At 49.3% G+C, this 13,522-nt stretch overlaps 1 protein-coding gene across 3 annotated transcripts; it reads left to right on the top strand.

Annotated features, from left to right (window-relative positions):
• Nucleotides 1-29: 29 nt before the first annotated feature.
• On the top strand, nt 30-13,050 carry LOC135819421 (uncharacterized). 3 transcript variants are annotated; one of them, XR_010553916.1, is made up of 5 exons: nt 30-367; nt 2,551-2,652; nt 5,545-5,592; nt 11,252-11,306; nt 12,065-13,050. XR_010553916.1 is itself a non-coding variant. In XM_065332632.1 (4 exons), the coding sequence occupies exons 1-4, from the start codon at nt 4,750-4,752 to the stop codon at nt 12,092-12,094; spliced, it is 516 nt and encodes a 171-aa protein (XP_065188704.1). In that variant the 5' UTR covers nt 3,864-4,749; the 3' UTR covers nt 12,095-13,050. The 3 variants fall into 3 exon arrangements, 1 of the variants encoding a protein (XP_065188704.1); XR_010553915.1 differs by having other exon boundaries at nt 60-367; nt 5,528-5,592; XM_065332632.1 differs by lacking the exons at nt 30-367; nt 2,551-2,652 and adding an exon at nt 3,864-5,115 and having other exon boundaries at nt 5,528-5,592.
• Nucleotides 13,051-13,522: the final 472 nt, after the last annotated feature.

Genomic DNA, 13,522 nt, shown 5'->3' with positions numbered 1-13,522 from the left:
ATGGCTTTCAGCTTCTATTTTTTGAAAAGTAGCGCGCTCACACCAGCTCGCTCACTCTTTTCCTCTTCCATTTTTTAGGGCAATTCTTATTGTTTTGTTTGATAGACGAAGCTTAGGGTCTCTTTGGGTTTGCAACCCTTACCCTCCTGGAAAAAATCATAGTTGCTAGACTGCGACACTTCAGACCAGGTACTATTAGAGCCGCTAATGGACGACGAGCTATTTTCCGCTATCCGGAGCTCAAGCATTTGAGCCGCTAAATGGACGAGACTCCTGGGGTAAAGGATGCAGAGAATGCGGAGAAAACACTCGTATGGAGCAGGGAGTAGGTATTGTACTACTTCCTGGTATGGAGCACTGAGAAGCGGTAAGTCCTAGGGCAATTCTTAGCCAGTAATTACTTTCTCGCCATAATTATGTTCTCGTTTTTCGTGTCTTCTGTAATGCCAGTACAGTGAGTACACTAGCAGTACGACTACACTGTAGGCGAGAGTCCATAAGCCAGAGTGTGCAGCTCTCCATCTATGCAGCATAAACAAATTAATGACAAATTTCCTTTGCCTAAGGGCTGGGTTCCACTGCCGCTCCGCCGCACATCATCCACGGCATGAAACGTCATCATTACGAGCTGGTCCAGCGAGGCCGCGGCTCATCACCAGCTTTCGCTTCGCTGCTTGATACAAAAAAATGCAAGCCGCGGTCACGGCTTGCATTGCTTCCCGCACTTAACTGTTTTATTCGGGGGAATTTTAGTTCGTTGCACAGGCCAGAACACGAGGATTTTTTTGGATTTCATGCGCGCGCAGGCAGGCTAAATGTCATCAAAAAACGTCGAGCACGATCGCGGTACCATGAATGGCGAGTGTCACTGGAACAGCGCCGCTCTGCTGCATGCAGCCAAGTACCGTGGAGCAGTGGAGCTGCGGAGCCGCAGTGGAACCCGGCCCTAACCAAACTTATAGCAATTTGAAAATGTTTGACAATTTTTCATAAAAAACTTGACAACATTGTTCTTCTGTAGAGTGCCGCTGGCAACTCCATCGATGAACTCCATCAATGAGCGCAGGGATAAAGTTTAGAAACCCTTCGAGCGAGAACGTGTTTTCAAAAAGGAAGCACAAATATGCCGCGTAACTTCCCCTGTAGTATGGCCCCATCAAAGCCACTCGCTGACTACTTACCAGTAAAATGGGGTTGGACGGTTGTCAGATTAGCTGATATGTTTTCTGCCAATACAACCATAAGCAGTTGTCAACTCTCGGGACTAAAAGAGCTTACGAAGAAAGTGAGAAACCTTGGCTATGAAAGCACATGAAGCGTCAGAACAAAATCGAGCAAACTTGGACCTAGATTACCAGCGTCTGCTCCAGAGCCAGGTCAGTGGCCCTGTTTGTGAGTACTTGGACCTTTTGGAAAACGAACACTGGGTTACCTGCGACCCGGTCGGAAGTCCTGTCGAGTACTATACTTTTTTATACTTCGAGGGTATACCGCCACTGACAGGCTGCATACGCGTGCAGATGCGTGCGGCCAGAGTCCCCAGTGCGAGTACGTTCACACATGTACATGTACAATCATGTACATCAGGAAGTCGAAAGTAAGTTTACGACTCCCTGACACACAGTAGCCGCACTTGAACGCATCTGGCTCTGGCCCAGTGTTGCAGGAGTTGTGCCAGGTAGACGTGTACCCGGTTTGTGTTAAATCTTAGAGCAGGTACTGCATACCCTATCATATCTGTGGACATGGGTATACAGAGTCAGTGTTGTTGCGTCCCACTCAGCACCCTTCTGGTTCATTTCGGCACCAGCACTCTTTGCGTATGCAGAGTTGAGTAGAGTGCAAGTTCGGACCACAAGTACACTGTAGCAGCTAGTAGCAAACCTAACCTGTGCCGTGATGCACGGCACGTGTGTGCATCTACTTCATCCCTGAGTAACACACCTGGTATATTGTGCACAATAGGGCACAGTAAATAATCAGCATGCATCGCAGTTTTCTGCAACATATTCCTGAAGTCACTTTACACCTCAGAAGAATTGCGTCGCTGACAGGAATTCGATACCGGTTTAGTTTCTCTCTGGGTCATTATGAATCATAGAAAACCCGTCATACAATAGGTTCAAGCTAAAGTACCGTATCACCATGGTAATTCCTGGAAATTCGGTGTGTTTTCTGCCTTTTGTTAAACAAGCTGCAATGTGCAACAGAAATTACCATGGTGATACAGTAGATTACCGTGTGAAGCGGTGTGAGATGCAGCAAAGGTGAGCCTGTTACTGTGAGTCTATGCCCTAAACAATAAACTTTGCCGTGTGATGATTATCCTTGGGCTGCACACTCTGCACACTTATTGCTAGGTATATCATTGGTCTTGTTCGGATCGTCCATTACGTTTGCAGCTGCACACTCTGCACACTTATTGCTAGGTATATCATTGGTCTTGTTCGGATCGTCCATTACGTTTGCAGCTGTTCAAACTTGTTTTGTTGTTTATTATTTTATTGATTTATTTATTCTACTTGCCTTTCCTATCTTCTTGTGTTTTAGCATTAGGCGATTTGATCGCAGGACAAGAGAGGAGCTGATGGACGATCTCTCCAGTGTCCCTCTTGGTTCGGAGCAGCGCCGAGTGCTGACGTTGGGACTTGGGTAAGGATGAGTGTTCCCTCATGTTTACAAGTTATCCGTTTTGTCCAACACTAACGGTTATATGCAGAATAGTGCTGAGTCAGAAATGTGCAACAATCAGCACAAAAACTGACTGATGAGATCATGACATTCAACGACCTGATGCTTAGCTGCATCACGTTTATATCCGTAAGTGTTGGACAAAACGGATAACTCGTAAACTTATGGTCCTCTTTTTCAATTTTAATCCTTGGCTCTCCATCCGAGTTCCCTCGTGTGTGTAGCTATTATTATTTTTTTGGTGACAGTCAATTTTTTCTTCAGACTTTTCCCGTTTGTATCTTTCCCTCAAACTAGTCAATATTTTTATTTACTTATTTTTTTGCCCAGGGTCTACATTCTACCTTTATTTTACTTAGACTAGGGTTAGCTGTCCGTTTACCAGTACTCATCCACACGTATGTGCACATAGGGTCTACACAGAACTCTATCAGTAGATATTTTGTGTATAGGGGGTTGTCTATCCACCGAGATAGCACTATATACTCCCATTCTGTGTGTTCTCTGGTAGCTATGTCCCTTGGAGACCATATGACTGTGCCAGCGTGGTGACCGAGGTCAGGCCGTGTCTGCACTGGCATCGTCAACTTTGCCTACTGCTACGTGCTCCCCAGTGCTCCATCTGTGTCCTGTAATTTGTTTGGGGAGTGGGGGGGGGGGGGGGCAATACCGGTACTTCAGGTGCAGGGGGCAAGGGGGGAATGGGGTGGGGGGACATCATGCCCCCAATGAACCTCTCCAGGCGTTGTTCTGGAGTAGACTAACCATAGGCGGAGTGTACACATGCAGCACATAGTTTGGGAGCTAGAACGCGATCGGACTCAGGCATATTCAAAGGCAGTCTATTGTGATAGTAGTCCTGGACGGATCTCACTATGATGATATAGGTCGTGCCCAGCATCACAATGCCAAACATTATAAATGACTGTTTTTTTGCCTGAGGGGCTAGATGAGCATGCGGCTAGACTGCCGATGGCAACCAACATGCTCAAGGCTGTGTTGAGACTTCGTGTGAGCGACCCGAGTCAATTGTTTACTCGCCATGACTAGGCATCGCATTGAGCATCGTATGCCCACTAATATATGTCACTGTTCTTAGTCGCACCGGGGGCGCATGCCCGTTTTCAGGAGACTTCTCAAAACACTTAAGCCCTGGGTCCTGAAGGTTAGGCCTTTGTTAATCTAAATTGTCCTGGCTACTATCCCGCTGAGTTCACTGACTTTCTACTGAACCCGTATGTATGTGAGGAAAGTACTGTTCTGACCTCAACTGCGGATTTCATCAACTTGGTAGAAGGTTTGCCTGTGCGGGACGATCATTTATAATTGAGTATAGATGTGACCAGCCTTTACTACACCAACATCCCCAACGAGCTTGGTTGTCATGGTATATCACACACAGGTGTACAAGGTGGATGCCCCTCGCCCTTCGTACATGGTTATTAACAGCAGTGACTTCCTTTATGTCAGTCATTCGGAAGAAAAATGAGTTCGTGTATGGTAACGATGTGTTTCGGCAGATCCAAGGGACTGCCATGGGTTCGCCTGCAGCAATGGTCTATGCCGACATTGTTATGCTGTATTTGGAGAAGCGGTACGTTTTGCCGATCTTAGAGGGGGAGGGTTTAGAGGTTCAGGTTTATAGACGCTTTATCATTGCATGGTTGCGAAGGTCAAGTTCAGCGCACTTTAGATAGGAATACCGTAGAATCCCGCGGATAAGCCCACCCGCGTATAAGCCCATGCCCGCGCATAAGCCCAGGGTTTGTTCGAACATCACAAAGCTTCATCGAACAAGCCCATGGGCTTAGGTCATACCAAGAGTCCATAAATTATGGACTCTTGGCCATACCGCACATAGTCATTAGTTTTTTTTCGTACATTTCAGTACGATCATCGGTTGTTTTTGTTTGCACAGTGGTTTTCAGCAATGTACTTCTCACTTCCTTGATACTTTTCAATAGCACAACTTGTTGTCGGCGTATAAGCCCATGCCCGCGTATAAGCCCATGTTCTCGTATAAGCCCACCGAAATGTCCTTGTGAAACAGATAGGCCCATGGGCTTATCCGCGGGATTCTACGGTAATAAGTGTTCGGCCCTCAAGTTTTCTCATGAACTGGCACATGATGGCATTGATTTCCTGGACACCACAGTTTTCCGTAGTAAGGGATACATGGCGGTGAAGCCTCATTTCAAGGTCACCAATCGTTTCCTGTATCTGATTGTCGGTAGTAACCACCCCTGTAGTATGGGCAAAGGTGTGTTCACTGGGGAGTTGATCCGTATCCGTCGGTCTTCGACCCTTGACCACCACTACGAAGCTGCTGCCGAGCGGCCGAAGCAGGCTTTCCGGGCCCGTGTATACAAGAGCTCCTTCTTTCATCTTTCAGACCCGTACACTAGGAATGGATGCGCAGGGAAGGTATGTTGGTCAAATTGGCATGGGTTTGGGTTATTTCTGTAGTTGTATACAGTGCTCCTCATTGTATTTACCTGGGCCCGGCCTGCTGTCCTTCGCCCGTTGGTCTTGAGGTCCAGGTGTAATACCCCTACCATACAGTCCGGTGGCCAGCGCGGTTGTTGTTACACGGTGGAACATTGGCAAGAGGTTGCTTGCTCGTTTGCCTCATGCTCAGTGTCCTCAGGGAGTTAGTATTTTCCTCCTGTTTGGATTTTGCAGTGTCTATGGTGTCGGTAATTGAGTTTTTGTTCTGTATGCTTTTCTGTGGTGTGTGGCTGTTGTTCACACATCTTTATTTGACTTGCTTCCTGGTGTGGTGTATCTTTTTGTTTTATATTGGTGTTGGTCTCACTCCGACTCACTCTGGCTGTAGAGTTCTAGCATCCGTAGCTGCCTCAGGGGGTGCCACTTCTCCCATCAGCGTCGACTAGTCCGCCGGTACGTGGTGCTATATTACGTTTAGTTGTCTGTTCCATCCTGTACGGGCTGTGTCCTGCTGACCACACAGTCTGGGTCTCCATACTTTGCATGTTCTCATCGTGTGTAGTGTTCACACGTACATATATGGACTGTCACACCCATATGTTGTACATGTGGCTGCACGTGTTGTCTCTTTGTCGTACCTGCTGCTGTATTTGTGTCTCTGTGCTGCTGACCCGTACATGCTGCTGCGCTGCTTTGTTGTATTGCTGACACGTGCACCTTTTTGTGCTGATATGATATCGAGTACGCCACTTTTTGTGCTGATGAGGGCACCACTTTCCGATATCATGTTTCCTTTCGCTATGTCAGTTGTCAGTTCTCCCGTCGTCTCCTGAAGTGTAGTAATGAATAGCTCTCTCTCTAGCTCTAGAGAAAAACCACTTGACTAGTCCGTTTGATGTGTGGCGTGGCGAGGGTATAGTAGAGGCAGCTCGTTCTCCAACCGAGACGACATTTGGCGCCCAACATGGGGCTCAAACCCACGACCCTGAGATTAAGAGTCTCATGCTCTACCGACACATATATGCACGCGGCACCGTTTGTGCTCCTATCCATTTACATATGCTGCTTTCCACACCTGTGCTGACAGTCGGTACGCACCGACTCTGTACACATGCACGCACACCATTACATTCTGTTGGCATCATATTAGTGAGGTTTTGCATTCCGAAATTCGGCAAAAGATTCGGCACGCGGGAGCGAGGTCGAAAATGCACATGAAGATGCGGCATGTTTGTTCGGAAAAAGCTCACTTTGCCGAACATATTTTTCGGATGAATTTTCTTGTGGAAGAGCGCTAGCGCGTGATTTATTCGAAGAGGTTATCTTGGCATGGCTTCGCAGGCGTCTTTGACGACATCAGCATCGTCAGCTACCTCTGATTGCTCCTCTGCACTGCCTGTCTACTCTCTTTCGCCTGGAGTGTCCTCACCGTCATCTGTGTGGCTGAAAAGACTATGGCGATACCCATAAAATTTGACTTGGCCATGGAGTTGGTTTTTCTGAGGCGACTGAGGAGGCAGGTTTGGCCCTCGACTCTTTGGGCGCGATCAAAGTTTGTCGGAATCAGCAAGAAAAGGAGCACGGGACAGGACATTGCTGATGCTGGGGCTCACGAAATCAAAACACATCATTTTCGACTTGCAAAACAAACGTCGGTGCGAAAATTCGACATTTTGATGTTCGACAAATGACCAAAGAATGCCGAGCCGAAATTCGGAATGCAAAACCTCACTATTCCGGAGCTTTCCGGAGCTCCGAGCTAGTTGTTGTTTGGAATACAGCAAGAGAACAACATTACATTGGCACTGCGAGCAAACGCCTGATCCTCGCCATGTCCCTACTGTCACTACCGCCTCCGGAGCCATTCCCGATCTACAGCAGTCTCTACGACGCTGCTGCCCATTTTCTTGCCTGGGAACGGTGTTTCCAACTCTATGTCGCAGCAGCCGGCATCTCGGATGACACTCGCCAGAGAGACACTTTCCAGTATGTGGCCGGCAAGGACATCCAGCAGCTCGTCCCTACGTTAGCCAACACTGGCAACGATCTCGACGGCCTCATAACCGCCGCCGCCGACTACTTTCAGTCGAAGCAGAGCCCCAGCATGGCCCGCTTCCACTTCCGGCAGGTCACCCAGCAGCCTGGCGAAACGTTAGACACGTTTTATACTCGTTTGCTGGCATCGGCAACGACCTGCAGCTTCGCCGACGATGCCCAGAAGAACGTGGCTCTCTGTGATCACATTGTGGCAGGGTGCACGTCCGATCCAATCCGCAGAAAACTGCTGGAGACTGCGTCCCTTGATCTCGCCAAGGCGCTCAAGGCCGCCAGAGCATTTGAAGCGTCAGTGGAACAGACGACGGCGTTCCGGCACACACAAGACTCGTTCAATGCCCTCCGTCATCAGCCACCGTTCTACAAAAGGACACAGCCGCCTCCCGCTACTGTTTCAACTCCGTCGCGTCGACCGATGCAGTCTTCGCCACATCCAGCTGCAAACTCGTACCACCAGCCACCTGCCCCAGTCGCCACTCGCGCTCCAGGGCAGCGGGAATCCAGCACATCGCTCTGCTACCGCTGTGGAGAGCCAGGCCACCCTGAGTCACGTCGCTACGCAGTTTTGCACTGTAAACGTCTGCCCATGGGCGTATCGTCCGCATCCGAGATCCTACAGCGCACACTGGACGCCATGGCTCGCTGGCCTCGACGGTGTGAAGAACGTCCACGACAACATCTTCAACTTTGGTAAGAGCGTCGAAGAGCACAACCGACGACTCGCCGCCTGCCTCCAGCGGCTCCAAGATCACAACGTTAAACTCAACCTAGCCAAATGTCACAAATGTCACATCCTCAAGCCTCGGCTCGAGTTCATGGCTAGCGTCTACTCCAACAAGGGCATCCGCGCCTCTCCCAGCCACCAGCAGTCTGTGGCTACATTCTCTACGCCATCTTGCGTCAGCGACATACAGAGTTTCCTGGGTCTCACCAACTTCCTCCGCCGTTACATTCGTAACATGGCCGATCTCACCACGCCACTCCCTGCTCTCACTAAGAAAGGTACTGTTTGGCGTTGAACTGATGTTGAGCAGCAATCATTTGATGCACTGAAGAAGGCCATCGCCGAAGACTGCATGCTGCAATACTTTGACCGCAAGCGATACACATCACTGTATGTTGACGCATCGCCCACCGGCCTCGGCGCAATCCTGTGTCAACGCCAAGGCAACGGCCACGATGCACCTGTAGCATTCGCCAGCCGTGCACTCTTCGGCGTCGAGCAGCAATACTATCAAACTGAACGGGAAGCATTGGGTGTCAAGTTTGGCTGCCTTCGCTTTCACCACTACTTGACAAGGTGATCCACAGTTCACCATTGTCACCGACCACAAGCCGCTCCTGCAACTCATGGCCGTCGGATCGAGACCTCCGCCACGAATTGAGCGCATGGTCCTCCGCCTGCAGGATCTCAGCTTCCAGCTCCAGTACAAGCCTGGCCCAGAAAACCCGGCCGACGTCGTCAGTCGCAATCCGCAGCCTCATCCCGACTTGCCAAACATCGGCGCACAGGAAGACACTGCGTACATACATGCCCTAGCTACAGCAGCTAAGCCGAATGCGTTGGCTCTGAAGGAGATTGCGGACGCCACCACCGCAGACACCACACTGCAAGCCATCCTTTCCTCTCTGCAATCTGGCCGCTGGGATTCCAACCACACCATGGTCCGCCCGTACTTTGCCCTCCGCCATGAACTGTCTGAGAGTGACGGTCTACTACTCCGCAACGACCGCCTCGTCATTCCCACGGCCCTCCAACGGCTTACCCTGCAGCTTACACATGCGGGCCACCAAGATATTGTCCGCACCAAGCAACGGCTCAACAGCAAGGTTTGGTGGCCCAACATGGCTACTGAAGCCGAAGCACTCTGCCGGCAATGTATTCCGTGCCAAGCAACTCTCTCAACGACACCGCTACGTCCGGGAGTCCGTGCCCACACCACCGCCCACCAAGCCGTGGCAACGAGTCTTCGTCGATTTGTATGGACCCATGCCAAACGGTCAGCACCTGCTTGCCCCTATCGACCAGTTGACTCGCTACCCGGTCATCAACGTGTTCAGCACGACACCCACTACGGCCGGTGTTGTTAAAGCTCTGCGCTCTACATTATCCATGTTCGGCTTGCCCGAAGAGCTAGTCTCGGACAACAGTCCTCAGTTCCGTTCTTCGGCTTTTGCTGATTTCCTCGCGCAACACGCTATCCAGCACCGCCACACCCCTCCTTTGTGGCCACAAGCAAACGGAGCAGTCGAGTGCCTCAACCGTACCATTGGCAAAGTTCTGCGAACTGCCAAACTAGCTGGCGAAGACATCAATGTTGCATTAGACCAATGGCTCCTAGCGTACCGCACCACGCCACACCCTGCCACTCACGAGGCACCGGCAACACTCATGTTTGGTCGCCCCATCCGCGACAGCATACCCTGCATTACGGCAGCCGCACCAGACTTGCCTTCAGCTGCCCACCGTGACCAGCAATTCCGCCAATCCCAGTGCGACGCTGCCGATGCCACCCGCCGGTCAAACGCCCCCATCCTCACTCCTGGTCAGCGCGTCTTACGCCGCAATGAGCAGGCACACAAGCTCTCACCACAGTGGGATCCCAACCCCTGGACCGTGGACCAGATCTCTGGGTCTACGGTGACAATCTCCAACTCAGCAACTGGCCAAAGATCGACTCGCCATAATTATGTCGTTTGTCAAGCCCGTAATTGTTGTCACACCGCCAGCCCATCACCCACTACCAGCTGAAAGTTCTGCCACCACACCTTACAAAATTACAACAAAATCACATGCAAGAAGTCCTTTCACTTTGACTACTGCTCGTTGCGTGACATCACTCCTCACCAAAGGACTTCCTGGGGATCACAATCCTAAACAGACAAATGTACGAATACCGCAACTGTCTCTGTTGTTCTGCACGCCACGATCAACACGACTGCGTGCAAGACACAGCTGATCATCGTCGCTGTACTCTTCCCCGAGCACGTTACCCTGTCGCTGCAGCCTGCGACGGACATTCCATAGTTCCACCAACTTGATGGCTTGATGTTCCCATTGACGTCGACCATGCGGTGTTGCCATTGACGACCTTCAACTTCAGGTCTTTGCCGTGGTCCGCACCATTCAAGAGATGGGCCACATTTGGTGTACTTTCACCCAGTTGGTCACTTATTTTAACCTTGCCGACTTTCCACTCCCGGACTGTTGCTTCAACAACTGGCGGAGAGCATATACGCATATCATCACTCTTCCTTGCAAACATCATTTCCGTCTCCACCACGTCCTTATCAGCCTGATCCATGCCTGACACCCCCAAGGCACTGTCCACTGTGCCGCCGGGCTGGTGGAGCGACGGACCGATTCTCCAGGGACGGTCGTCGTCCACAAGGCTGTTGGAGTGCACATCCAAGATGTGCTAGAGCTGTTCAGTGTCGTGCAATGCTATCGCATGAGCTGATTGTTTAGTAACTGGTGGTGTTAGTGGACAGTATAGCGTAACTTGTAGTTCCTTGGTCTTTCTCTTTTGTACAAACAAACTAGTAAGCTAACGATAAACTAGTTACACTGAGACAATTCGACTGGCACAAATTACAACAAAATCACATGCAAAATGTGCTTTCACTTTTACTACTGCTCGTTGTGTGACAACCACCATCATCAGTGTGCGCATTGCGCCTGATTTGGTGCATGCCTGGTGGAATATGACATAGCGGCTGATGCAGTGGGCACGTCAGGTAACACCTAACTCATTGAAAATGACTCAACTATGACTTGGTTCGATTGCAACAAACCTAATGATAGTGGTACCGAAACATTCGGGTAACCGGAGTAAGTGCCAATTGATATTTTTGGCTCCAGTCAGTAAAGTGATTCAATTGCAATACAATTATATACGTACGGTGGAACTCACTTAGTACGTACCCGGGTAAGACATACACCTGCATAGCACGATCCTCTTTTGTCGCACGGATTTTCCTCCCATAAGCACATATTCAGATGTGTACGGATACCTTCTGTTCATGTGATTCATTGTCGCTGTGTTACTGTATGCAGATCTCACTCAGCTCTGCTCTCCGAGCATTCTGCTTCCAACACGACTTCCCGAAAGGTATGTATGGTGGCTAGTAAATAATGTGAGAGTCTTTACAGATTCCAGTGCTCTCATGCCTTTTGCAAGTTCCGTTTGTAAGTCAAATGGAACATGGTTTGTGGTCAATACTTCAGCAGTAGTGGTGCGAGAATATTCGGGTGTCAAATTGCTCGGAATTGATGTATGATAACGGAGAATATACCAACATGTGAATCACTTGGAGATATGGTTTGCCAGGTTCTGTTCACACTCACTAGGCTAGACCCTCTCGAATATTGTACAACAGTTTTGGCCCAGGAATGGTAAAGGGCATGGGGCAAGCTATGTCAGGACCTGCTGTAAAGTCCGCCATACACGAGCAGTACGTCTTATCGGATGGGATATACCCCTGATATTGCTGATAATGAATGGCCCAGTTTCATTGTACTGCTGTCCCCGATATTATATCCTTAGTGGTATTGTTAACTTCTCATTGCTTGTGGGGACGCATGGATCATACGTCCATCCAACACCTGCCAATCGGAACCCACCGACAACGCTGTCGGTTGGGTTGGACCACAATCGGTTGGTTTTTGAGTCCAAGATGCCGCCTAGGTAGCACACAGCATTGCTAATCTGATTTTAAATTAGCTGCGCAAATCCTGGCATACTGCCCGTAAATGCATCTAACTCCCAGGGTACTTATGAGTTTTTAGGTTTATGTGGTACTTGTGTCGCATTGGCAGCCACTGTTCCGTTCTGTATTTTCTGGTGTATGTGTCGTTGAATCTCCACAGAAAATGTGCTCGCGCATTAGAAGGAGGTGAAAGATGCACCTGCAGGAGAATACATGCTTAAGAGAAGGCAGAAACATGCCCGGATCCGCCAGAACTAGTGCTGGCAAGTCAACAGAGGCGAGTACTGATAATGTTCCAGATTGTGGTAGGATCACATAAGCAAAATTGACACTGGGAGGCACGGCGGTGGGTCAGCTCATGGCCAGCGCCAGCTCCAGTGGATATCACGTGCATCCAGTTCTAGTACTATAGTATGACTGCTACAAAGTAGTGCGGCCCTAATAGAACTCGGGTCAGGTGCCGAAGAACTGGGGGGGGCATGTGTCAATGAATGGTAATAACTCCGGAAATCATGCTGGTGTATCGAGGGCGTGGGCCAATGAAGTGCTGGATTGATGGTGGATGACTGTACTGCAATCTTGGCTGGTCCCACTATCGCAGAGACAGCACTTCCTGGTGCAACCACCCTATCCTGCAATCTATATAATAATTATTATAAGAGATTTGTGTGAACGATTTTAGCATGATGCAAGTCAGCTTATTGTGCTGGGGGCCTGGCTACATGTCACTATAGCTTTTTATAGACTCGATCACCGCATTACCATGATTACGCTGCCTTGCGTTGACTTGATTGAGCACTCTTTTTGGTTAGTGTCAAAGGTATATGTAATATGTATCTGCCTTCGTGCAAAGCTCTCTTTGTGCGTGTCTTGCAGATAGCTCGCTGACTTTGATGCTTTGAGCCATTTTCAAATTTCTTTTTTTGTTCATTTCATATAGACCGTATTGCCATTTTGTTTAACCTCCCGCTCTGAGCTCCACTGATGGGACCTAAAAAGGCTGAAACAGCTGTCTGGAGATTGAGCGTCAGTACTATGGATTTAGAATACACGATCTGGGGACAGCACTAGTACTGTCTAGCTGTTTCGTCCTTTGTGGACTCATCAGTTCCCGAATCCCTTCGCACAAATCATATCCCCAATTCATTTCGCCAGGAACTTAACAATTTCATTCATCTTGGGCACCCTGTAAGAAGACCTTAGGGTCTGTTGGGAATGCCCAAGTAAAATAATAAAATACAATACAATACAATACAATCAGCGAATCACGGAGAAATAACTCTTAACTAAGGATGAACCTAGCAGCCATGAAAATAGATAAAAAATGCCTCCAAGCCAGAATTCAAGGCTACATGTGTAGGCCCGAATGTGCCTTGCCCGAGTGCTGAAACTGATAAGTCATTGAGATACGCATAGAACATCTGGCAAAGGAACTACTAAAGCCCCCACAAGCACGGTATTCTACTTCAACAAGGAAGAATTTTGAAAGCATGCACAGCCCTACATGTATAATGTTGGTATAGGTAAGCCTTGTTTGATAAATTAACATGACAAGGCGGGGGACGCACTGTGTTAAAAAACAGTGCTCCTGATACACTAGGGTGTCCTCGGCTTTGTC

Source organism: Sycon ciliatum, chromosome 6 (genome assembly GCF_964019385.1).
Source record: "Sycon ciliatum chromosome 6, ocSycCili1.1, whole genome shotgun sequence".
NCBI lineage: Eukaryota > Metazoa > Porifera > Calcarea > Leucosolenida > Sycettidae > Sycon > Sycon ciliatum.
Note: the sequence above shows the minus strand (reverse complement) of the source record. Positions and strands in the feature narration are given on the sequence as shown.

Excerpts from the sequence above, each read along its gene's own strand:
- LOC135819421 (XM_065332632.1), top strand. The coding sequence starts at position 4,750 with ATGGGCTTATCCGCGGGATTCTACGGTAATAAGTGTTCGGCCCTCAAG. Across the intron at positions 5,116-5,527 it reads GGAATGGATGCGCAGGGAAG|AGTTCTAGCATCCGTAGCTG; the intron begins GTATGTTGGTCA and ends CTCTGGCTGTAG. Across the intron at positions 11,307-12,064 it reads CCAACACGACTTCCCGAAAG|AAAATGTGCTCGCGCATTAG; the intron begins GTATGTATGGTG and ends GAATCTCCACAG.